The sequence below is a fragment of the Coffea arabica genome, chromosome 11e (assembly GCF_036785885.1).
Source record: "Coffea arabica cultivar ET-39 chromosome 11e, Coffea Arabica ET-39 HiFi, whole genome shotgun sequence".
Lineage (NCBI taxonomy): Eukaryota > Viridiplantae > Streptophyta > Magnoliopsida > Gentianales > Rubiaceae > Coffea > Coffea arabica.
In genome coordinates, this window is record NC_092331.1 from 55,996,922 (window position 1) to 56,022,015 (window position 25,094).

Here is a 25,094-nt window from a genome sequence, read left to right on the forward strand (position 1 = left end):
CCACTAGCTTTCTTGAGTTGCATCCACAAGTCTTGTTCACTTCCACATTTTAGAAACTACTTTCCTTGCTTACAATTCAGAAAACTTAGATAATGTTGCGCCAGATGAGAGCAGTCCTTCCTTCCATTCCCATGATGCAAGGCAATATATTCACATAATGTGACAAGTTTTCTAGATCAAAGACTGAATGCTGTCTTTTGTGCATCTTTTCCATTTAAATAGAAAAACTCTGTACCTTCTCTTCTGGTCAAAATATACCTACCTATCTAATATATTAATTACAGATATGCTAATATACAGCTAATATAGTAGACCATAATCAGCTGCCCTTGATTAGCGCAATTAGTAGACCATAGCAGCTGTCCTTGACTTTTGTAATTAGTAGATTAGATCCCATAATCAACTGACCTTGACTTTTGCATTTAGTAGACCATAATCAACTGACCTTGACTTTTGTAATTAATAGACTAGATCCCATTGCCCTTGATATCCCCCCTCAAATTGATGCTGGTCGATCAAAAAGCATCAATTTGTCAACCAGAAAATTGTGTCTATGACAAGAGAGAATTTTAGTAAGTATATCAGCAGTTTGAAGATCAGTGGTGATATGAGGAAGAGAGATAACATGATCATCATATGCTTCGCGGATAGAGTGACAATCAACTTCAATATGTTTTGTACGCTCATGAAATATAGGATTAGCAGCAATGTGAATAGCGCTAGTATTATCGGCATAAAGGGGAGTAGGTGCAAGTTGGGGAAACCCAAGCTCACCTAAGAGGCCTCGAAGCCAAATGATCTCAGAACATGCAGAGGACATAGCACGATACTCTGACTCAGTAGAGGACTTAGACACCCTATCTTGCTTTTTGCTTTTTCAAGAAATAAGAGAATTTCCAAGAAACATGCACCAATCAGTAACTGAACGTCTAGTATCCGAACAACCCGCCCAGTCAGCGTCGCTATAGGCTACCAAATGAAGAGGAGAATTTCTGGAGAAGAAAAGACCACGAGAGGAAGTGCCTAGTAAATAACGAATAATGCGACGAACAGCAGCCAGATGGAGATGCCTAGGCACTTGCATAAATTGACTAACTTGTTGAACAGCAAATGAAATATCAGGCCGAGTAATAGTTAAATAGTTGAGACTTCCCACCAATTGCCGATAGAGAGAGGGATCTGAGAGAAAATCACCCTCATCACGGCGATATTTAACATTTACTTCCAAAGGGGTATCAACAGACCGACCATCTTGGAGACCTGCCAAAGCAATTAATTCCTGGATGTATTTATGCTGATGTAAGAAAATACCAGTTGAGGTAGAATGCACTTCTAGACCCAAAAAATACTGTAAAGGTCTTAAATCCTTCATATGAAAAGAACGTTGAAGATGCTGCTGAAATTGAGATATTAATTCAGAGTCATTTCCTGTGATAATAATATCATCAACATATACCAGAAGTAAAACAAGTCCATTATCAGTCTTGTGAAAGAAACAAAGATCTGAATTACAAGAAAGGCTGCCAACCACAATATGATTGACCCAAAAGGATATTTTGAAACCAAATGATTGATCAAAATAATCAACCCAAGAAGAATAACAACTCAGAAAGTTTGGAAAGGCGGAGAAATTCAAATAACTGGCTCTGATACCATGACAAGTTTTCTAGATCAAAGACTGAATGCTGTCTTTTGTGCATCTTTTCCATTTAAATAGAAAAACTCTGTACCTTCTCTTCTGGTCAGAATATATCTACCTATCTAATATATTAATTACAGATATACTAATATACAGCTAATATAGTATACCATAATCAGCTGCCCTTGATTAGCGCAATTAGTAGACCATAGCAGCTGCCCTTGACTTTTGTAATTAGGAGACTAGATCCCATAATCAGCTGAACTTGACTTTTGTAATTAGTAGACTAGATCCCATTGCCCTTGATATAATGCACATTGTCATGCAACTAAAGCAAGTCCCTTAAAAACTTGTGTCCTTAATTTCTTTCTTCGTTGCAGCAAAGGAGAAGAAAAAGGAACAATAGGAGAACCAGATGCTTGCATAAATTTGAGGGCAGGTTCTTGTACGAATAGGGGGAAAAAGCCCGATTCCGCCTATTGTCCCGAAATGTTGCACGGTCCAAAATGGACTGGCAAAGCAAATTTGGAAATCAGCGACAGCAAAATTTTTCAGCCATGATAAATACAACTTTACCAAAGAATATCCCAAGTTTTACATTTTATATAGGGATAATTTCAGAAACCTCCCCTGAGGTTTCTGACACTTTCACTGACCTCCCCTGAGGTTCTGAAAATTTCACTTACCTCCCTTGCTTTTGATTTTTTAGTAACAATGCAGCCCAAATCATATTATAATATTAGTTTCATGTGTGAGAAAGTAATTTTATTCCAATGCTGCCCTTTTGCTCCTTGTATTAGTAGAAGATTAAAAGAAAAATAAATGATAGGGACTGATTACTAAAGTTAAGGGGGTGTAAGTGCAAAAAAAGAGAACAAAAGCACCAGATGTGTCATGCGAGGTATTGTTAGTATGATTTTGCAACGGCTAGCTTCAAATGGTCCAACGGCCAAATTTATACTTGTTCAGTAGCTGAAATGGTCCAACGGCTAGCTGCAAATTCAGCAGCAATAACATATAAAGCTATTGCAACTTAACTACCTCTGAGGTTTCATACTATTGTCTTACATTAGCTACTGATTTGGAGTGATAAAAAAGTTAATTTGCTGTGCTGCAATCCAAGCTCTGAGTTAAAAGTTTTAGCTGCAACCATGGCCTCTTCAAGCCATAGGGGAGAATCATGAAATTCACCCACATCTTTCTCCATTAAAAACAGATTTTGCCGCTGTAATTGCAAGGCAACGGTAATGATATCGGAAAGTGAAAGGAATCCAGACAAGTTGTACTTCTATTGTGCAAAGTGCAAGTACTTTGAATGGTATAGCGGTGAAGAAGAAGAAGTCACTAGTAGAAGAAACAACCTCAATGCAGAAAGAGGACAAGTTAATGCTAGAAATGGAGATGGCATTCCAGTTAGGCAAGTTGCGGGGCCAAAGCAATTTCTGATAGCAGGAGCCTTAGGGAATGCACTAATCATCATAAACCTCACCCTATTAGCTGTATTTATTTTCATTCAAATTGTAAAATCAATTCGATGAACTCATGCTATTGTGCTGCAATACTGTACCAAGTAATATGATGCCTTTTCTGGTGATTGGAGATTCATACCAGAAGGCTAAGTTACTTGGAATTAATTCAAGCACCAACATGAAACTGTGTATGCAGCTTTTTGGACTTCAGAGTGAAGCAATTAATCACTACCTTATTTCTGTTTTGTCATCCACTATGCCAAGTTTGCAAACAATTCTATGTGACTAGTAAACAAAAAGACAGATTAAAGATCAAATGCAGGACATTACATTAGCTAAAATGCCAGTTGCAAGCAGTTATACAACATCACGTGTGCATCACTGCAATCCAACAATACAAAACACCATCTGCATCAAAACACTATATGCAGATGGTAAGGATTGCAATTCCACAGTCACAGTCACTGTAAGAAGGCATTAACAAAAGCATTAACAAAAGAGAAACAAGTAGACATAACTAACAGCTGGAATTTAGTACCATCTTGTCAAAACAGCATGCTGATTCCACTGGTACTACTGATGCTTTTGGTCTACTAATTTGTAGATGCGTTTATACTAATAGATGAAGCATTTTGAGATGTAGTGGTAGGTGGAACTGGAACAACTGGATTAGTGAAAGCAGAGTTGAAGTTTTTTGTTCTACCACCAACTCTTGCTGCAGAAGTTGCAGGATTGTGTCCAAAACGCCTTCCTCTTTGTTACATTTGAGACATAAAGTGCATCAGAAATAGGAAATAGCAGCAAGAATTATGTTATTGACAGTAGTTTGGGATAGCAGATGTTAATCATACCTTTCTATTAGCATGAGTAGTTGCAGTAGTTTGCTGATTCACTTGAATATGTGCTGCACCATTTTGAGTAGTTGGGGGGCTTGGATTGCTCCATTGACTGGAGTGCACAACAGGTACGTTTCCAGTTGCATGATCCTAAAACATGAGAGACAAGCTGTAATGAGATTTGCAGTAGATAAACTACTCAATTGACTCAGCATATGATTATGATAACTGTACTTTACCCAGAGAATAGCTCCTGACAGGACTGTATTAGCCATTCCTCTACCAGGTCTACCTCTTCTAATTGCCATCTGTGATACCAAACAACTAATTACTATTAGTAATAGTTAGGAGGCAGGGATAATATCATATAGTGTAATGTATACCTGTTCAGTAGGAGTAGTGTTGCTGGAGCTTTTCTGCACAGGTGCTCCTTTGCAAGTCCTCTTATTGTGACCAAAAGCTCCACAATTTCCACACTTAAGAGTGCTTGACCTTTTTGGCTGTGCTGTGCAAGTAGTTTCATCAGCTTCCCTTCTTCTATTTACTCTTGGTCTACCAGGAGTTCTTCTTAGAGGTGGTGGCAAGACAGTTGTTGGCAGCACTTCAAGCATAGAAGGCCATCTCTTCACATCAGGAATGTGATGAATCATGTGCGAGTATGTTTTTAAATACATGTCTTTGGTGAACCAAATCTCACAGTAGTTCTCTAGTTTTTTTCTCTTATACATAACTCCTAATGCTGCATGCTTGCATGGAATTCCAGAAATTTGAAAAACACCACAGTCACAGAATCTTTGCCTCAAGTTAACTATGTAGGTCCTGTCCATATCACCAACCTCAAATATATCCTCACTAGCCATATGTATTTGACATTTTCTTGATGCTTGACCAATTTCTGACAGTTTCTCAACAATTCGGGGAGTAATGTGACCAGTCAAGGTGCAGCCTTTCTGGTACCTTTTATGCATTTTTTGCATGAACTTTCTTCTTAAACCATCAACCAAAGTCAGTATTGGTTTTCCTCTTAGATCACCAATCCAAGCATTGAAAAACTCAGTAAAATTATTTGTCACATGGTCACATTTCAACTCAGTCGAGAATACATGTCTACACCAGATAGTTCTTGGAATTTTATCCAAATATTTCCAGGCATTTATGTTAATGTCTTTAATGCTAGCCATTGCATCATTATGTCCTACTGCATCATAGCTTTTCGCTGCCTTCCAAAAGAAACTGCTAAGTAAGATACCTGAAAATTGACTCTTAAAGTTGCTGCATATATGCCTGCAGCAATGCCTTCCAACTGCCTCAGGAATCATCTCCTCATATGCAAGATTCAATCCCTGTAATCAAAATAAAATGACTCAGCCAGCATTTTCAGATTAAACATGAAAAGCTTTGGACAGAATTTTTACCTTTTGCCTATCACTCATGAATGTTAAAGGCTTCCTGTGATCAAATGGTCCAAAAAACTCAGAAAAATAGTGGAAGAACCACCTCCAAGTATCCTTACTCTCACATTCAGCTACAGCAAAGACTAAAGGAAATATGCTGTTATTTGCATCCAAAGCTACTGCTGTGAGCAATACACCACCAAACGGACCCTTCAAGAAACAACCATCAAACCCCACAAAAGGCCTGCACCCTTCCAGAAATCCTAGCTTTTGTGCTGTGAAACTGACAAAGATTCTTAGGAAGGCAGGCTCAACTAAGATATTTGGCCTATCATAATGTATTTTGCATATGCTATTGGGATTATACTTTCTTAGTAGCTCAGCATATCTTGGCAATTTTGTATATGATTCAGCATGTGTGCCTTCTATCTCAGCTAGTGCTTTATTTTTAGCTCTAAAAATTTGCATTTTATTAGGCCTCACACCATACTTAAGCAACTCTGCCTCTACCCCTTTACTAGTCATATTAGGATGATCCCTCATGACAGAAACCAATTTCTTGGCCATCCAGTTAGATGTGGCCTCAGCACATTGTTTGTCCATAACACAAGTGTGTTTTGGCTGATAGCTTTTAATCTGAAAAGTGACTGAATCAGCCACTGGTGAAGCATGAATTCTCCACTGACATCCCTCAACACCACAGACAGCAGTGACTCGACTCTTCTCATTCTTCAACCTCAAAATAGGAAAGCCTTTTTGAATGACATAATCTTTTAATGCAGCTCTAAAGACATCCACATTGGTGAACAACTGACCCTTTTGAAACTCTATCTCATCTTTGTTATTGTAAATCCACATTTTTTGTCTCATTACTTGTCTCATAGGATCATTTTCTTCCTCATTATCAGAATCAGGAACCACAACAAGAGCCTCATTGTCCTCAAAATCAGAAAAGTTAGTGTTACTGTCCTCACTGTATGCATCTACTGCCCTATCATCATCTAATTCCTCATCAATGTCAACATGTAGGTTGTGTTTCCAGGAATCATCAGAGCTAGAGTCACCATAGTTATCATCCGACTGTCCAATGTCTACAACTATTGTCTTGCTAGGAATTTGTTCAAAGCCTACATTATCTCCTTTGTTCATTTCTCTCACATTCACTGATGTATTGTCTTCATCAACTAGGATAATTTCCATATCAGACACATGCAAGTTAATTACTAATTTAGATTTATGTATTTTGAACATCTCAGTAATTGAATCATCATCATTAACATCCATCATGCAATTTTTTTTCCAGGAACCTCACATCTCATCTGCATAACCATATTAACATTGCCAGGCATTTTACTCAATGTCTTCTCAGTTACATCAAATAGCAAGGAGATGTACGTATAGCCAGTTGGATCCACATTTGGAATTTTGATTTTGTTCCCATTATAGTGAACCATAATGTCATAGGCAACAGCAAGATTCTCCATCCTACAATCTCAGCATTCAAATATGATGATGATCACAACCAAAGCTAGTTTGAGAAAACAACATCTAGAAACTAGAAACATTGGTTATATAACTCAGCAGCATGCTACTCAACTTTCATTAACATAATAATAATTATGATCAACTAATCTTCACAGCATACATGTAGCACAAGATTTCAGAGTAGTCTCACACATAATATGCAATGGCTTCAGTTAAGTGTCAATGATTAACTCAAAAATTCACTTAACAAACAAATTGGATGTTCAATATCAAGAATTAGACACGAGATAAAGGTGGAATCAAGCAATACTAGTAAAAGTTAGTTAAAGGAGCAGCACCAGTAAACGAAATTTAAAGGAACAAATAATTTTGTACCTTTACTGCTGTGTTTGCAACTATACGAAACAACAATTAATAGCTTCACTTTGCTGCTGATACTCCAATGCATATCAGGACCACTGCTTTGATAATAACTTCCTTTCCATTTTTGTTCTTGTTACCTCCTCTGTTTCTTTTCGTAATCCAGAGTGTCAACCCACTATGCATATAAGTGATATGTTATCTTCTTGTCAAATCACAGCAGACACAAAAATGGCGCCAATATTGCAGCTCAATTGGCGCCAGAACCTCCTTAATCAAGCTTTAATTCATGATTTTGTAATCAAGTTTGAAGGAGTTGTATTAAACTTATTTAATCACCACATATGCCTTTTTAGGCAACTAAACGGTAGTAATAAACAATAACTTTCGAGGATACATTTGTTATTTTGGCCTTTATGATGTCAGAAAAGGGGTCCAGGGAGGGTAAGTGAAATTTTCAGAACCTCAAGGGAGGTCAGTGAAAGTGTCAGAAACCTCAGGGGAGCTTTCTGAAATTATCCCTTTTATATATGAGTTTGTACAACGGTCACTCGAGTATGTACAATTATTTTGAACTGTTGTCACATATGACATGACCGAACAAATTTCAAGGTTTCAGTTTTAGCATAGTATGATATTTGCACTTCAAAAAAATATATATATAAAAACACTTCATCCTTTTTTTTTTTACTTAGTGAAATGACACAAAAACCTGTCAAAATTTCTAAGAGACAAAATTGTGCCTCTATGCATATACATGAATAACTCTTAAATTAGTTTTAAATTATCGTACAAATAATAATAAAGAAAACTCTCAAAAATGATGATTTTAAAACTTTTGTATTTACATGAGTTGTTTAATAGTTCTTGAACAAAGTATTGGATTTTGTTGTTTGGAGTTGTATATTACCTTTGAGTTTGTTTATTATTTTTCAGGCGAAATTTTTACAACTTTAAACAATGTTAAAGGTTTTTTTTTTTTTTAGAAATTGTAAATGATACAAAAAACCTACCAAAAACTCTAAGAGACAAAATTGTGCCTTTATTTATTCATCAATAAAAATTTTTAATTTACTTAGTTTTTTCTATTCTTAAATTATTTTTAAATTGTCATACAAATAATAACAAAGAAAATTCTTAATAATGATGATTTTAAAACTATCTGTTCACATGAGGTTTTCAATAGTTCTTGAATGAAGTACTAGATTTTGTGGTTTGGAGTTGTATATTTCTTTTGAGTTTGTTTATTATTTTTCAGGTGAATTTTTATAACCTTAAGCAATGTTAAAGTTTGTTTTCTTAGAAATTTAAAAAGAATTAAAATTTTGGAATCAACCGTGTAGAGATCTCTATAAACATAATACAAAATGATCATTAAACTATGTTTTGAAGGTGATTTTGGCATTAAATTCTGAAAAAGATTCTAGACTAGAATTTTTTTCAGAATGCTAATATTGTTTACCTTAACTTTTTTTTTTATCAAAAGAGATAATAGTAATACTTCTAAAATAACAAATTACCAACCAAAGCAAAAAGGAGGATTATAGAATAAGGGATAACAAGGGTGGAGTGTCTAGAACTTTTGAAGAGTGTCAATATATTATTTACCTTAACATTTTTAATTACAAAAGATAATAATAATACCCCTAAAGTAGTTTTTAATTACCAACCAAAGCAAAAGGAGGATTATAGAAAAAGGGATAACAAATAATGGTGGAGCGCCTGAAACTTTTTTTTTAGGGTGCCAATAATATTACCTTAGATTTTTTTTTTTACCAAAAAAAGATAACAATAGCAAATTATCAATACTCCTAAAGTAGTAAGTTACCAAGAAAGCAAAGGGAAGATTACAGAAGAAAGGGACCCGACCCATTGAGCTTCTCGGCAAATACGGGTTCGGGCTAAAGCTTCTGTAATCCTCACTTAACCACGCTGCACACTTGCCCGCCGATAGCAGCTCCGAGTTTCCAGAGTTTCCATCCACCACCGCTAACTGCCGCCCTATGCAGCTGCTGGAGATTAATGGTAATCCATCAGTGGCTTCATCTTCTCAAATACCCAAAATTCATTTGGACCAATTAAATTGAAAAGCCAAATCTTCATCTTTTTCTTCTTCTTTACGCACATGCATGTAATCTTAATTTCAGTTTTTGTCCCGCAAGTTCTCTTTTTTATCCGATTTATGATGACCCTTTATGCCAGAGCTTCAAAATCTATCATCTCCAAGAATTTTCTAAAGGTTGAGGTAAAGTTATTATTTTTTGCCTCAATTCATCAGTCTCATTGCCCCCCTGTGTTTATTGGTAATACTGCAGATTTAAATAGTATCAACTTTAAAGATATGTCTCCAGTTATATACTCAGTTAATAAGCATTCAGATAGTTATTTTCAGAATTTTATTTTGAGGACAATTCTTGAAAAGCCTTATGTTGCTGGGAATAGTTTATGGATTTTTCCTGACCATTATCATGCTGATTCTGAGCTGTTAATAAGGGTTCTTAATTCAATTCAACAAAAGCCGAAAGTGGCCCTCAAATTGTTTAGGTGGGCTGAGGGGAAACCGGGGTTCAAGTATTCTGAGTTTCTGTTTTGTACGATTCTTGATGTTTTGGTACAGCATGGTTTTATGAGGTCTGCTTATTGGGTTGTGGAAAGGGTTGTAAGTGTGAATCTGAGTAGTGTAATGGATGTTTTGATCGACGGTTATTTGAATTCGAAAGTTTCTGTTAAGGTTCTTGATTTGGCTTTGTGGGTTTGCACGAAAAAGGAGAATGTTGAGCTTTGTTTATTGGTTTTTGATAAGATGATGAGGAACGGGTTGTTGCCAGATGTTAAGAACTGTAATAGGATTCTTAGAGGGCTTAGGAATAGGGGTTTTATCGGGAAAGCCAGGGAGGTGTACAGAATCATGGGCAAGTTTGGTATCAAGCCAACGATTGTTACATATAATACAATGTTGGATTCTTATTGTAGAGAAGGGCAAGTGCAAGAAGCAGTGGATCTTCTTTCAGAAATGCAAAGGAGAGGGTGTTTTCCTAATGGTGTTACATATAATGTGTTGATTAATGGACTATCAAAGAAAGGGCAGTTTGACCAGGCTAAAGGGTTGATTCAAGAGATGTTGAACAAGGGATTGACGGTTTCGGCTTACACATATAACCCTTTAATAGCTAGCTACTGTGCTAACGGAATGCTTGTTGAGGCGTTGGGCCTTGCTAAAGAGATGGAAATGAGAGGAGCTTCTCCTACACTATCTACATATAATACATTAATGTATGGCCTTTGCAAACAGGGAAGAGTTGGTGATGCCTGGCAATGGTATCCTGTGGTGTTGAAGAAGAATTTTGTTCCAGATATAGTGTCATACAATATTTTGATTTATGGCTATTGTCGAGTGGGTAATGCCAGGGCTGCTACCTTCTTGTTAGATGAGTTAAAACGCAGGAAACTTATTCCTACAGTTGTTACGTACAACACAATTATTGACGGACTATGCAAACTTGGGAACTTAGAGGATGCAAGGCAGCTCAAGGATGAAATGGTTGATCATGGTATATCCCCTGATGTATATACCTATACGATTCTAGTAAATGGTTCTTGCAAGGCAGGACGCTTGTCTATGGCTGCAGAATTCTTTGATGAGATGTTGCATAAAGGCTTACAGCCTGACCGCTTTGCCTATACAACTCGAATATCCAGTGAATTGAAGCTTGGTGATGCATCCAAGGCATGGACTCTGCAAGAAGAGATGCTTGCAAAAGGATTCCCACCTGATATGATAGTCTACAATGTCTTTGTGGGAGGGATCTGTAAGATGGGGAACTTAAATGAAGCATATGCAGTGTTGCAAAAGATGGTATTCGACGGCCTGGTGCCTGACCATGTCACCTACACAAGCATTATTCATGCTTGCTTGGAAAATGGGCGTGTTAGAAAAGCCCGGGAGTTATTTCATGAGATGTTAAGCAATGGCTTGTCTCCAACTGTTGTGACTTACACAGTACTGATTCATGCACATGCTGGTCTGGGAAGGCTAGAACTAGCACTTATGTACTTCTCAGAGATGCAGGAGAAGGGGATTGTGCCAAATGTGATAACATATAATGCACTGGTAAATGGTCTTTGCAAATGCAGAAGGCTCGATCAGGCTTACACATACTTTTCTGAAATGAAAACAAAAGGAGTAATACCTAATAAATATACTTACACCATTTTAATAAATGGGAACATTGACTTGGATAATTGGTTGGAGGCTTTGCGATTGTATATAGAAATGCTGGATATGGGAATAAAGCCTGATTCTTGCACACACAGTGCCTTGTTAAAAGATCTAAACAAGGACTATAAATTATATGCGGTGCAATACCTTGACTATGTAGTCGGGAAGTGAAGATAGAGCTGATGAAAGGACTTGAAATAACCATACGCATAACACTGGACTTCTGAGGATTTGGTGTATGAATGGGATACTGAATTGCTAAGGATGTTGTACATGATTGAAGAATTCAATATCTCCTGGAACTATGTGCTTTTCCAGGATGAATGACTAGGTACGAGTTCCATTTCCCTGAATTTTTCTGTAGCACAGATTTTGAGAAAACTTCTCTACATTGTGAAGCAAGTACCAATACATGTTATCTTGTTCATAATCACCTGAAATTTTGGTTCTTCAACTTGATAGATATGCAGTCGAATGACTATTCACTAATTGAGAATGATGCACACAGCTAGTTTTGTGTAGAATCTCTGAAAATTTTTTTGTCCAATTTTGAATAGTGTTAACTCGGATCAATCTAAGTATTAGTTTCCTGGCATTCCTGATAGAATTGATAGTCTTCTGTTTTACAAATCCATGAGAATGAACCTTAGATTGCAGCAAAGTTTTGAAGGAATTACAGAGTTATTTTATTCCAAAAAATAGTTTCTGCTCTTATGTTATCTCTCTTCCTCCCTATCCTTCCCTTTTGGCATAACTGACATAACTGTTATTGAACATAACTTTGATTTTGGATCTGAAGCAGAGTGGCCCCATAACTTTGCTTGGTTTAAACCTTGATCTGAATATTTATTTGTGAAAGGACCAACCTGCTTGCTAGGTTATGGATTACTCAAATAAAGGCTAGAGGAAGTAGAGTTAAATTGTTTACCTTGCATCAAGAATTTTAAGGAAATGTTTAAATGTTCAGTGATGACCAGAACATCAAATAAAGGTTGAAAATCTTTTTTGAGAAACTACTCAAATCATAATTAGTTGACAAACTTAAGTATGAAGTGACTATTATTTTGGAGGACTTGAAATTTTCATAAAATGGTATATTGAAGTAAGAGAGGCCATACATTCCTATTGGAGTTTGGAAGTTCGAAGGAGCTCAGAGGAAAGGAACTGACCCACCATCAAGGATAAACTATCTCAGCTAACTACATTTGCGTCATGACTAAGAAAATGTTTTAAGTCTATACAGATTCTATTACTACTATAACTGTGCAAGTTAAATTTAAAAGTCTTCAGATTGACATAGAAGTGATGATTCATGCAATTGGAATTGTGAGATGGTGAATAAGCAACAGGAAGGTGTGAGACTACCAAGAGTGGAGACACTTTATTTCCTGCAAATCTGTTTAGAAGAATATAGGAAGCAAAGAGAAAATTTTTCTGTGTGTTGTTGCTGACATAGGGAAAGCTTATTGGTGTTAAAGCTATTATGATTTTGGAGGAAAAGAAGTCAAAAACAAGGTATTCATGAAGAAGATGAAGAATCTTGAGAATTTTAATCACTAAGTTGCATGAAGAGTGGTTCAAGTGCTTAATGTTTTTGCCATGACCATGGGTGAGTAAACTATAGAAATGAAGGTTAAGGTACCTTGGTAAAGTTCATTGCCAATATTATAATTTCTCTTGAGAACAAGAAGAGGAATCAATGTGTGGTTCAGGGCTGGTGAGTGAGGTGCTTGAAATCATATTTAGTTCTGGAAGGGTTTATGGAAACTCTGTATTTTATGTGAACATAATCTTGTTAATTGATTTATTAGTCCTCTCTGGATATATATGCCCATATAACCTAGTAAATTACATGGATGAATATTTTCTTTCGTTCATTTGTCCACCATGGACAGTTATTCTACAATGATTTTGTTTTCAAGTCAGATCACTTTGACTAGATAATGAGAATGTAAATTCTTAAATTTGTACAGGTACCGTAATGTTTATTGACCATTGATAGTTGCACAATCAGCGAGTTGGTGCTTGCTCTGAAGAAGTTGGGGAAGAAATTGTATACTTCTTCCTTCCAAGAGTATAGTGAGTTTCCATTTCTGTCTAAAATTATAAATTTTATTAATGCATGCTTTGGAATTGTCATTGTTGTGGAAATCATAATTCTGGCGCATTGACGACAGGATGTGCACTGTTTGCCAAGCGGAATTCAATCTGGTTCTGAGACAGTTTGAGTGCCTCTACTTCAACTTAAAACAGGCTGCTAAAAGCTGGACTTCTGAAGGTTAACTTCTCTTGTAACCTCTGTGGTTAGCAAATTTCATGCTTAATTGTGCTTGTACAATGTTTAAAATGTTTGCATAGCTATGACCTCTAATAAACTGGTGTTCTTTTTTTCCCCACAATGTATTAAGTTCGTTGTTCTACAGTACTTCTTGTGTAATACTTAACTTCTCCAATGCAGCCAGAATGTGATGGGCTACTCTCTTTTTTTCTTTTGGGGGGTTTCTCTCTGTTGTTCTTTATATGTTGAAAGGTGCTCAGTTTGGTACAGGTTTCTTCAGTCTTGTAGTAAATTTACCTCATTAATCATCCCTAACCTTTCTCAGGTAACATAAAGGCCAGTGGTGCTGCAAAGGGTGTACATGTTTGATGCAGAATTATGCAGGTCCTATATGTGTTTATGCGGTAAGTTGTGAGCACTTTACAGATCGATTTAATTGGTCATAGAAGTAACTGCCACGCCTTCAAGCTACGTAGGCCATGACCCAATTTGTGGTTTTAGGGCAACCAGGCAGCTAAAACCATGAAAAGATGTTTTGGAAAATGTGAGCCATTGTCAGGCTAATTAATTTAGAATACCGAATGATTACTCTGGACATCAGCTTCTTTCGCTATGTGACTCTAGATATATATGGACACAAGTTTATATGATTTATGAATTGAAGATGATGCCTGGAACATTTTTCCTGATATAGTTATTTGTAATTTATCTTTCATGTTCTATACACTTCCCTCTCTACCGTTCATTGTGTTTGCACGGTGACTTGTACCCACTAATGACAATGATTCACTGTTTGATGGGTCTTTTTTTATTTATCTCCAATTTGCAGTTCTTTCCTTCTTAAACATTGTACTTTCTTTGTTAGAATGTTTGACAAGCCATTATTTTTTGTGTCAAAACTTAATATAGGACTTAAAACTTTAGTAAGTGATGAATGTTAACTTTAACAATGTTTCTATGCTGTAAGTTTTCAGTTTTGCATTTTTGTTAAAGTTACTTATATTTAAGATATTTTTGTCTTTAAAGTTAAAAGACTGAGACAGTAATGTTACAAAGGCTGCAATGAGGAATTGCAAATGGTTGAAAGATGGAAGCTGATGATGCTTCTTTGCCTTATGTATTTGTGATTTGCTTTATTTGCTCAGTTATTGGCAATTTATGCAGCTCTTGCTGATATTCATGCAGAAGGTATGATGCTGATACTACTAGCACTTCCAATCTCTGCCTCAAGAGATATGACAGTGACTGCACGCTGGATGCAACAAAGATCTTATGCGGAGGTTTGAGGGAAGGCTCGGATGTAAGTTTGTTTCTGATGAGAAGGAAGGATGGAATATTTTCTTTTTATCATTGATATCCTAGAACCCTATAAAATGCTAAGCACCTGTTGCTTTGGTGATTGGCAAGTTAATTAGGTTTTGACTGTAGATGCTGGGATGGGATGCAGAATGTTTTTTTGTCCTATGCTGTATTATTCAATTTGCGTGAAGTGTATGACTCGTGAACCAGATTCTTGGATTTATAATTTATTTGCTTTGTCAGTTGCTTTCTTGAAGTTTAGATTGTCGAGCCAAGGTATCTTTGGGGGTGTTTTTGAAATACACTGTAGCCTTGTATATGAAAAACTTTCATTATAATTGTTTGTTGGAGTATTCTTAAAATTTAAAATTTTATGGGTTTATTATTATTATTTTTTTTAAAAAAAAAGCACCACCCACCATCCCCCTCCCCCCTCCACTTCCATGGCCACCGTCACCACCGCTCCCCTCCCCTCTCCTCTCCTCTCCTCTCCTCTCCTCCCTCTCCCTCTTCCTCCCTCCTTCCTCCGTCTTCCTATTCCTCCCCTCTACTCGTTCCTCCAGCTCCCTCCTTCCCTTCCCTCCCTTCTCGCCTCCCTTTTCTCTTCCGATCGTGGGGAAGGGTGGTGGGTGACAGAAGAGAATTGGTAGGATTTTTTTTTTGTGTTTTTTATAACTTGTTTTTGAGATGTGTGTTTTTGGACTTTTTTTACGGTAAATTCCACAAACAAAAATAGTTTATGAAAAAAAAAAACCCCAATCCAAACAAAGTTTTAGTTATCTTGATAGATCCCTTTTAAATAAGTCAGCAGAAAGTTCCCTCGTCAAGTAAAGTCAAGATGCACTTCCTTGATGTCTTCATCTGCCCAAAGTATCTGGTTATTTCCGCGAGCATGACATTTAATTCTTAAATTCTTCATCTTGAAAGTTTGTCAGAAGGCCAAGTCATTGGTCACTCATTGGTTGGCTGCTGATTGTGATAGTACAATTCTATAACGAAAAGCATTGGATGTGTATTCTATTATTCATCACTGTGACAGTTACAAGAAATTCGTTCTGAAAATATGCAACGAGAATCACTACTGAACTCCTGAAACTGGTCAATGACACGTTATCTTCTCTGTCATTTCTAAGCTTTTTTTCTTGTCAATACAGGCAGTCCTTGTACGTTTCATATAAAAGTCCACCATTTGCCATTTCTCTTGAGTCACATAGAACCACTAAGTTCAAGGCTCCTAAGTTTCTGAGTGGCAAAACATTTCTTTCTCGAGGTTATCGAGTGAGTCAAGAGTTGACTATGGATCTTGCATTTCCAAGCCATTCGATTCTCTTTCAAAGGTAGCAGAATAAATACATTGGTAAAAACCCAAACAAACCTGACAGTTACAATACAAAATTTCACTTTCCTGTTTGGAAGTTACCTGCCTCGTAATTAACCTCAAGTGGAGAATGCTCTAATATGTTAGATGATGCATATCAGCTTTAATAGTGAAAGCATGTGTTCTGCATAATTCTTGAATATGAAGTGATGTGATGTGATGGATAGGTAAAGATTTTCTATTGTATTTTACAATGAATTAGATTGTACTTGAACCCTTTCTAAAAATAATACAAAAACACAATTATGATGAACTTCATACTACTTGGGAGATGCTTCATGAACTTGAATAGCTCCAAGAAAAAAAAAAAAGAAAAAGAAATTGTACCGAATCTACTGATGTAGAGAAGTCAATAGGTTAGTTACTTTGGTGTGCTTGAGCCATCTTTTGTACAGCTCCTACCATGTTTTTATTTTATTGGAAGGGTTAAATGCAGAAAACCCCATGAACTTTTATAGCCGTCGCACAATACATCCCGAAATATGTTTATAGGCACTTTACACCCAAGTTCCACTGAAAAGTAACGAATCTTTACACACCGTTTACTTTATCACACAAATGACAACTTTATCCTCAGATAATAATTGAACGGACAAAAGCACCCTCCGTTAGTGTTGCTCATTAACTAGTTGGAAAGAGGGCAATTCTGCTCCGCAAATCGAGATCTCTACATAATTCATACCATACATGCGCGCCAACTTTCCACAATAACACTGAAAAATCTTTTTGAAGTGGGCAGCACTAAGTTTATCCCTCTCATCAGGTCCATACAACCATCGTGCAATTGGCAAAGCAGAATTTTGTTTCTTCAAACTTCTTCCATCCTCACTATAGCTGCTTCCATCCTACTGAACATGGAAAAATATTTCCCTTCTACATTTTAAAGGGAAACCTCAAACTAGTAAGTGGCATAAGCAAAAGCTTCAGCAAGGAATAGTAGACTGTCTACTTACTAAAAACAGACCTCAAAAGAATTCAGGATTCCATTAAATTCTGATAAATGCAAATCAACTTAGGCAGCAGTAAATTCATTCTTTATACCAATAATTTCAGCAGGAAGGAGATGAGAATATTTGTGGACATCGCATTCCCTTCTGGCATCAAAGCTCCTGAAAATCTCCCAAATAAAGTAAATGCCACTAAATTGTAAGAGCAAAAACATCGTGAAACAAAGAACTCCATAATTTTGAACAGGCAGCAGTAAATGAAAGAGATATTGCAATCTGGTTACAATATTTCTCCTTGTTTCCTGCAAATTCTCTACTAAACTATCTGTAATAATATCAACAGAGCCACGCAAGAAGGGTTCATACAGATATATCAATATCCTAGGTGCTTAAACTTAAAACCGAGTTGCGCTCATGAATCAAATGCACCACGCTCTTTAAATTCATATTGTCAGATATTCTAAAGCATCAGATTGGAAACTAACTAGAAAACTGAAGCGTCTCCTGTAGACAACTACAAATGTAAGACGTTGAAATGAGTGGTAAAGACACAATACAAAAACTCGCCTTTGTGATGGTAAAATGCCGAACACGCGGATGTTTTCTGGAAGATATGAGTTGACATAATTAGCAAGAGCAATTCCGCTGGGGTCATCCTTCTAAGCCTTTTCAGGGATTTCCATTTTAAAAGATATCATCGTAGCCAGCGAATGAACCTGAAATGTATATTATCTTGAGAGACCAACAACCAGCCAGGAACAGGTCATGTAATGCAAAATATCAGCATAAATTGGAGTTTGAGAAACATACTCCTTTATCAGTTCTGCTACTTCTTGCCCAAGCAATTTTCTGCAAGTCTCCAAAGTTACTGTCACGAATTCCGCCAGCTTTATGAATTGCCTTCTCCAGTTCACCTTCAATAGCTGCATTACGGAATTGTAATGCTTTAGCCCAATTCCATCCATGCTAGCTATGCTGATGAGATATGTAATATGGACGAGTCAACAATACGCTATACCATTAGAATGGTAGAGGTTGTCGCCAAAAGTTGTTTTCCCTCCTTTTTGTGAAGGTCAAGATAATCAAAAGTCTCTAAGGTTCTTAAACCGCAGCGAATGCAATTATAAAAGTTTCACAGCAAGCAAAAGCCTGCATTCCTCCATATAAAACAAAATCCAACCAAATGATCGGGAAATATGTCGATTTGAAAAAAAAAAAATAAGAACAAAATGACCATTTTTGCCAATAAACTCACCAAAAATTTTTGTTTTTAAGCTCAAAGTCTAATTGGCTCAACCAAAGACATTAAAGGAGCAGAATTGGTCAAGCAAGACTAACGATCAAGAAAACAAATGAAGCACCCAGCCACGAATGACGATGCCATAAAAACTCAATCCAAAAGGGAAATGGCAAAAAAAAAAAAAAAGAAACTTACTGGGTAATGCATGTTCATCCCTTTGCATTTGCAGACCTGCCCACCAACAATCACTATTTAATGAGCAACACTAACAAATCACACCAAATTTGAGAGGGCAATTCTGTCACTATTTATCACACCAACAATCACTATTTATATTCCTTGGAAAGAGGGCAATTCTGTCAGCAAATTCAACGGATAGAAAGTGCAAGCCACGCGCTTTGTTTCACCGTGAAATATGTGAACGGTCGTTTTCTTAGGGTGCAAAGTGCCTATAAACATATTTCGGGGTGTATTGTGCAACGGCCATGAAAGTTCATGGAGGTTTTCTGCATTTAACCCTTATTGGAATTATTAAAGAAAAAAAAACTTTCAAGACAAAAACTCATGCTATATAAAAACTAATTTCATTTTAGTTCATTAGTAAAGGACACCAACTAGAGTAGTGCTCGAGGATTAACACGTAAAAGAACCAAAATTCAAAGGGACGAGTATTATATCTAAGTATAATTGACTCTACTTTGTATTATCAGGCTACGTATTTCACTATAATTATTTTTCTAGTAATCTCTGGTAATTGGAGGATTGTAAATTGTAATAATTCTGCACCCTATCCATGTTCGTATTGGACTATTAATCATGGGATTTTTGTTTCAAGTTCTAAAAGTAAAACCACCCTTTAACCTCCTATACTAAATAGATGTGATTTTGCTAATGTTATGATGCAGCAAAATTTTTTGTTTTTTGCTACTGTTTGGTATTAGCAGCACTATTATTAAGCAATGGAGGCTTCTAAATCATCCTGAGTATTTAGATATTGATCTAAATCTTGCATGCTCACATTCAATCAATAGATATCATCACAAACAAGATTTCAGAATATTATGTTTCTGGACTTCTCTTCTTGTCAGATGTTGATATTTTGGTGAAGATCTTACAGTTGTTATAACAGTGGAGTTTACATATCCAGAATTTATCCTTGAACAACATCTATATTAATCCAAGCTCCATATATATATATATATTTCTCTTTTATCTTTGAACAACATGTATATATATTAATTGTTTTAGAACAAGCTGAAAATTTTAAGGTTTTTGAGAATACATATTAGAAAGATGACAATAGATTTCCCTTTGTTTGAGGAATTGAACAACCCTTTTCCAAGTAAGCATCGATCTTCCCGAGCAGATCTTGAAAATCATTCAGAAAATGTCTCTTGTTCCATGCAAAATTTTGAAGCTGACAAGTTGAAAGGGATAACTTGAGCATGACTTTACCTGTTAAAAATTGCAGCATCTTACTTTATCTCTCGATTGTGTCGCCGAAGCCAGTTTATCAAAAAAAAAATTAAGGAAACTTAGCTGTGAAATTTTGAAAGAGGTACGGGATTCTAAATATCTACAATATGGTCAAGAAATAACAAACTATTTTAGGTCATCAACGATGCTTTAGTTTAGTGGCAAAATGCATCACTTTGTATAATTTTATGTCTCATTTCATTCAGGAACTGTATAAATGCTGCTCTTAGATCATCAATTGCTCAATTACAATGTTCTGTTCTCAAATTTCTGCTATTGACTTCAGCTCCCTTTGGAGTATTTAATGCTAAGATTTGATGCAACAGATGTTGATTGGAAGTCCTCATGAGATGTTTGTAAGCTCATGGCAACCAAAATACTGGAATTCCAAGTATGAAAAACGGATCAGGTGAATCCTATAATTTCATAAATCTAACCACCAAAATACTGATTTCTTTCTTGGTTTTTTTGTTGGTTTGGGGAAAGTGCTAGAAAAGGAGCTCACCTCTTTGTCCTACCTCAAATGACGGTCACAGCTAAGCACATACCTCAACTCACATTCTGGCTCTCAAAAAACAATCTTCTAAGAGACATAGAATTCCCTTTGATATATATGTAAGACAATTTTACAAAGTTCCCTCTTTTGTTCCTCTTAAATAAATAAAAATTTCTGTCAAACTCCTCCCACAAAGCACTATAAAGGCACTAGTGCAGCAGAAACAATTTTCCAAACTTTTACAATCCAGACAGAAAAAAAAAAAAAAGACATGGCATGCCTCTCTTTCTCGGCCTGTTCTACTGTTAGATGCTCAAGCAATAGGGATGGCCATGAGCCAAACGAGCAAAATATCAGTAGTGTCAAAATCAATGGCACTTCTAGCTATCCTTCTGCTAAGTTTGAATTATCAGGCCAAAGGAATGGAGCTGCAACAGTTACTTCTGAGAATCTTTACATCAGTACTCAGGAGGTTCGACAAAACATTCCAACAAAGAAGCAACTGGTTGATCCTTTTCGTCAAGGGCTGATTATTGAAGAGGGAGTTGGTTACAGGCAAACTGTTGTTATTCGATCATATGAAGTTGGTCCTGATAAAACTGCAACACTTGAGAGCGTACTCAACCTTCTTCAGGTGATTATTCCAACATTTTATATGTAGATATGATTATGCAACTGAATATGTGCTTATCAAAGCTGGAAAATGCAGGAAACAGCATTGAACCATGTATGGATGTCAGGCCTTCTTGGTGATGGATTTGGAGCAACACATGGTATGATGAGGAACAATCTTATTTGGGTTGTTTCAAGAATGCAAGTTCAAGTTGATCATTATCCAATTTGGTAAGTCTCATTATCAAGAGTAGTTCTTCAATGCTTAGATTTCAGCTACTTAATTAATCTTCACGGGCTCTAGTTTTTGCTGTTTATATGCACAAAATCTTTAATATGAGTTGTTCCGTCTCATATTGAACCACAGTTTAGAATCCTCGTCTGCATAAAATGGCAGAAGCCACCGCAGCTTCTAATGAGGACAGTTTTTGCAGTGACGCTATATTGCTAGAACCGTCCAACAGAAGAAAACTGTAACTTTTTCGATCGCATGACAAAAGTTTCGGCAAAAATTTGTAATATCTGCAGTCTCGCGTTAGAAACGTTCACTAGCACATTGAGATCTTCACCATGACGGGGAAAATTGTTGAAAACCAAAGAGTGCACGGTTCCTTTTGCTTTGCTTTTGTAGTTTTGTGGTTTAGTCTACCTAGATTTTTCCTGTTGTTTTACACTACACAAAAGGCTGCTGCTGACAGAAACAGTAAAACACGAGAGACAGACCAACCCTTCGTGTCTGGTTAAACTAAGAATCCGCTTGTTCTTGTTAAAATTAAAATAAAATGAAATCAGCAGGTCAATACCTTTCTAGCAGAAACTAACATAGTTTTTTAACAGTTTCCATCCATGAAAAGTATAGTCTGTTAATTAGAAAAACCTGCTAATTTACTGTCACATAATCATGCACAATAAGAAGTGAGAAAATATCTTTGCTACTGTATATAAGGGGTGAAATAATGGAAATAGACACATGGGTTGGAGCATCAGGAAAAAATGGCATGAGGAGGGACTGGCTGCTTCGAAGTCATGCCACAGGACTTGTTTTCGCTCGTGCAACAAGGTGAAGCTCAAAATATCATCTTTTTATCTTCTGAGGGATTTAGCATTTTCATGTTTGTGCTGAGGATCTCTTGATCGTTCAGTACATGGGTGATGATGAACCAGCAAACTAGACGCCTGTCGAAAATGCCAGATGAAGTCAGGGCTGAAATCTCCCCATGGTTCATTGAGCAGCAAGCTATCAAAGAAGACATCCCAGAAAAAATTGAGAAGTTGGATGATAATGCAAAATATATCATTTCAGGCTTGCAGGTGAGTCCAATAACTCGTATTTCTTCTTCCCATGGAAAGATAATTTTACTTATCGATGGTTTTATTTCTGGCAGCCAAAAAGGAGTGATTTGGATATGAACCAGCATGTCAACAATGTCAAGTATGTTCGGTGGATGCTTGAGGTAAAAATTAACTGCACAAAAACTCTCTACTATATGGTACATAAACGGATGGTATATTAATATCCAGGTCTGAAGTCCTAAATAACTGAACCCTAAGTTCTTCTTCAGGCAATTCATGACAAATTTTTCGAGAATCACCAGCTTTCTGGCATCATTCTAGAGTACAGGAGAGAGTGTGGAAGCTCAGATGTCGTCCAATCCCTCTGTGAGCCTAATGAAGGTGGACTTATTGCAGATGGAATTCAACAAGATAACAACATTCGTCTACTGAGCGGATTTTCACGGTCATCAGGAGTCATTGAAGGCAATGGACTGCTCCAATCTTTAAATCCAGGGCCATCCAGCTATACACATCTTCTCCAAGCAAAAGGAGAATCCAGAAATGAAGAAATTTTAAGGGGAAAAACAACATGGAAGAGAAAGATCAATAGCCTGCCTTTGCAGGGATGAATCAAGAGGTTATGGAAAAGGGATTAGGCTACACTGCTTGCTAGCTAATCCTCAGGACCATAAACTCGAAGCAAAATCAATTTGCTGGCGTCAAATCAGTGTGTGAAAATTGCATTCTCTGTAAATTCCATGAAAATTTTCACCTAAACTTCTGCTAGAATTATAGAATTGTACAAACCGTTAATTCTCATTAGTTGTGCAGTATGTGAGATGTCCAAAAATGTGCAGTTTGGAGCCTAGAAATGATTGGCAGATTTCGAAATTGCTCTACATCAGCCAGCATGTATTTTTCATTAACTTTGTTAATAGAGTTTGGTAACAAAATTGAGACAATTTGTGCTGTATTTACTACATTTTGGTGTGTCATTCCAGTCAGGGCAGACAAGATTCTTTTGCTGCTCATAGATGTCACCTAGTCTGAATAGACTACGGACTGACTAGGAAATAGAATCTACTAGATTATACCGCAGATGGACTTGGGAACAATCGATAAAACTACAAGGACTTGTTCTAGACTAGGACAGCAAAGGACAATTTAAAGGTAAACCAAGAAAATGACTGTTTCAATTATTTACACCCAGATTGTCTAAATTCCTGGGAATATTAGATATTTAATTTTTAAAGGGGTGAAAAAAAGATTAAGCGAAATAAACTAATGATGTTCTGAGCGAGTAATGATTAATTTAGACCATTTTTAATTCTTTTATTGCTGCAAGTAATAATACATGTGGTTTGCACGTAAATATATTTTCCCAAGAAATAAAACTTTTACTAATCTACTAAACTTTGATTATTGGCATAATATAAACTAAAAACTATATATATAATGAATAAAATCAAGCAATTGATAGGTGTACAAAACGTTTACCATAGATAAATTAATTAAAAGTTTATTATGCATTCTACAGTTGGAAAACCTCTGATGATGGAAAATTATCATATTTAAACTAAGTTGTTGGCATAATATTAACTAAGAAACTATATAATAAATAAAATTAAGGAATTGCTGGTTGTACAAAATGTTTATTATATACAAAGCGATTAAAAATTTATTGTGCATTCTACAATTACAAACTTTGAAGATGTAAGATTATAATATTAAAACTAAATTGTCACATATTTTACTTGAATTGTGACAGTAAGAAGATGAAATTTTCTACAATGTGTCAAACCAGTGCATACAACAAAACATGTCCACAAAATGAGGGCCTTAAATATATTCATAATGGTGGTTGAGAAAAGAAGAGATATAAAGGATTCAAGTACTTAAGTTTCAACTTTCAAATCCATTGGAGTACATGCTTTTGATTTGTTATGTTACTACATTTTCAAACCCTGATAAACAGATTTTTATAAAATTCAAGAGACCGGGAAAATGGTAGTATATGCATGCATGCACTAGCCACATAAACACATTTAAAAAAATATATATTTCGTTCTTTGTCTTGTTAAAATTCAAAAAAGAGAGAATTATGAGTTGAATTTGTTGGTGCCCTTTTCATAGTGAATCAATAGTGGATCAATCATATGATTAAGGTGCCATGTATAATTGGAATTAGCAAAAAAATTTATGAGCAACCAACTTCAAATCCACCTTTAAATCTTTTGAACATCCAGCAGGACAGATTGAGCCAAGAGTTTCTTGGCAAGAGCTAATCTTTTTCCAAGGCCCTCGGTTTGGGTACAAAATTCAACCAGTTCATTATGCAACTAGGAAAAGTAAATAATTCCCTTGAAGTTTTGTGAAATATCACTTAGCTCCCCTCGAATTAACATTTTGTTAACAATGTCAGCCCTTCTAATCAAAAGTAATAGTATTAGACAATGCATGTTGGAGAAGAGAGAGTATTTTGATGGCCTTAATGCCTATAGGCTGGTCAAAAATAAACATTTGAGAAACTAGGAAAAAAATTATATATATGAAAACATTTTGAAAATGAGAGAGCGAAAGTGTGACAAGGGGAAAAGTTTGCTGCAATCAACAGCTAGTAGATTGTTGAAAGCCAATGGCCACTTCGAATGTTGCAGCATTAATAAAAGGTACAAACAATTTCAAAAGATG

At 36.1% G+C, this 25,094-nt stretch overlaps 2 protein-coding genes and 1 pseudogene across 5 annotated transcripts; 2 read left to right on the forward strand and 1 right to left on the reverse strand.

Moving 5' to 3' along the window:
- The first annotated feature begins 9,022 nt into the window (after positions 1–9,022).
- Positions 9,023–15,235, forward strand: LOC113719699 (uncharacterized). 4 transcript variants are annotated; one of them, XM_027244984.2, is made up of 5 exons: positions 9,023–11,733; positions 13,376–13,481; positions 13,580–13,680; positions 14,006–14,084; positions 14,845–15,235. In XM_027244984.2, the coding sequence occupies exon 1, from the start codon at positions 9,309–9,311 to the stop codon at positions 11,571–11,573; it is 2,265 nt and encodes a 754-aa protein (XP_027100785.1). In that variant the 5' UTR covers positions 9,023–9,308; the 3' UTR covers positions 11,574–11,733; positions 13,376–13,481; positions 13,580–13,680; positions 14,006–14,084; positions 14,845–15,235. The 4 variants fall into 4 exon arrangements, with proteins under 4 accessions (XP_027100785.1, XP_027100784.1, XP_071928742.1 ...); XM_027244983.2 differs by having other exon boundaries at positions 14,866–15,235; XM_072072641.1 differs by having other exon boundaries at positions 13,405–13,481; positions 14,866–15,235.
- A 1,730-nt stretch (positions 15,236–16,965) lies between these two features.
- LOC113718577 (putative tRNA pseudouridine synthase) lies at positions 16,966–20,018 on the reverse strand (annotated as a pseudogene).
- Positions 20,019–20,596: 578 nt separating this feature from the next.
- On the forward strand, positions 20,597–23,365 carry LOC140021589 (palmitoyl-acyl carrier protein thioesterase, chloroplastic-like). The gene is made up of 6 exons (XM_072072797.1): positions 20,597–21,150; positions 21,226–21,359; positions 22,075–22,188; positions 22,271–22,439; positions 22,514–22,582; positions 22,691–23,365. Exons 1-6 carry the CDS (start codon positions 20,788–20,790, stop codon positions 23,030–23,032), a joined length of 1,191 nt encoding a protein of 396 aa, XP_071928898.1. The 5' UTR covers positions 20,597–20,787; the 3' UTR covers positions 23,033–23,365.
- Positions 23,366–25,094: the final 1,729 nt, after the last annotated feature.

Excerpts from the sequence above, each read along its gene's own strand:
- LOC140021589 (XM_072072797.1), top strand. The coding sequence starts at position 20,788 with ATGGCATGCCTCTCTTTCTCGGCCTGTTCTACTGTTAGATGCTCAAGC. Across the intron at positions 21,360-22,074 it reads GTTGATCATTATCCAATTTG|GGGTGAAATAATGGAAATAG; the intron begins GTAAGTCTCATT and ends ACTGTATATAAG. Across the intron at positions 22,583-22,690 it reads ATGTTCGGTGGATGCTTGAG|GCAATTCATGACAAATTTTT; the intron begins GTAAAAATTAAC and ends GTTCTTCTTCAG.
- LOC113719699 (XM_027244984.2), top strand. The coding sequence starts at position 9,309 with ATGCATGTAATCTTAATTTCAGTTTTTGTCCCGCAAGTTCTCTTTTTT.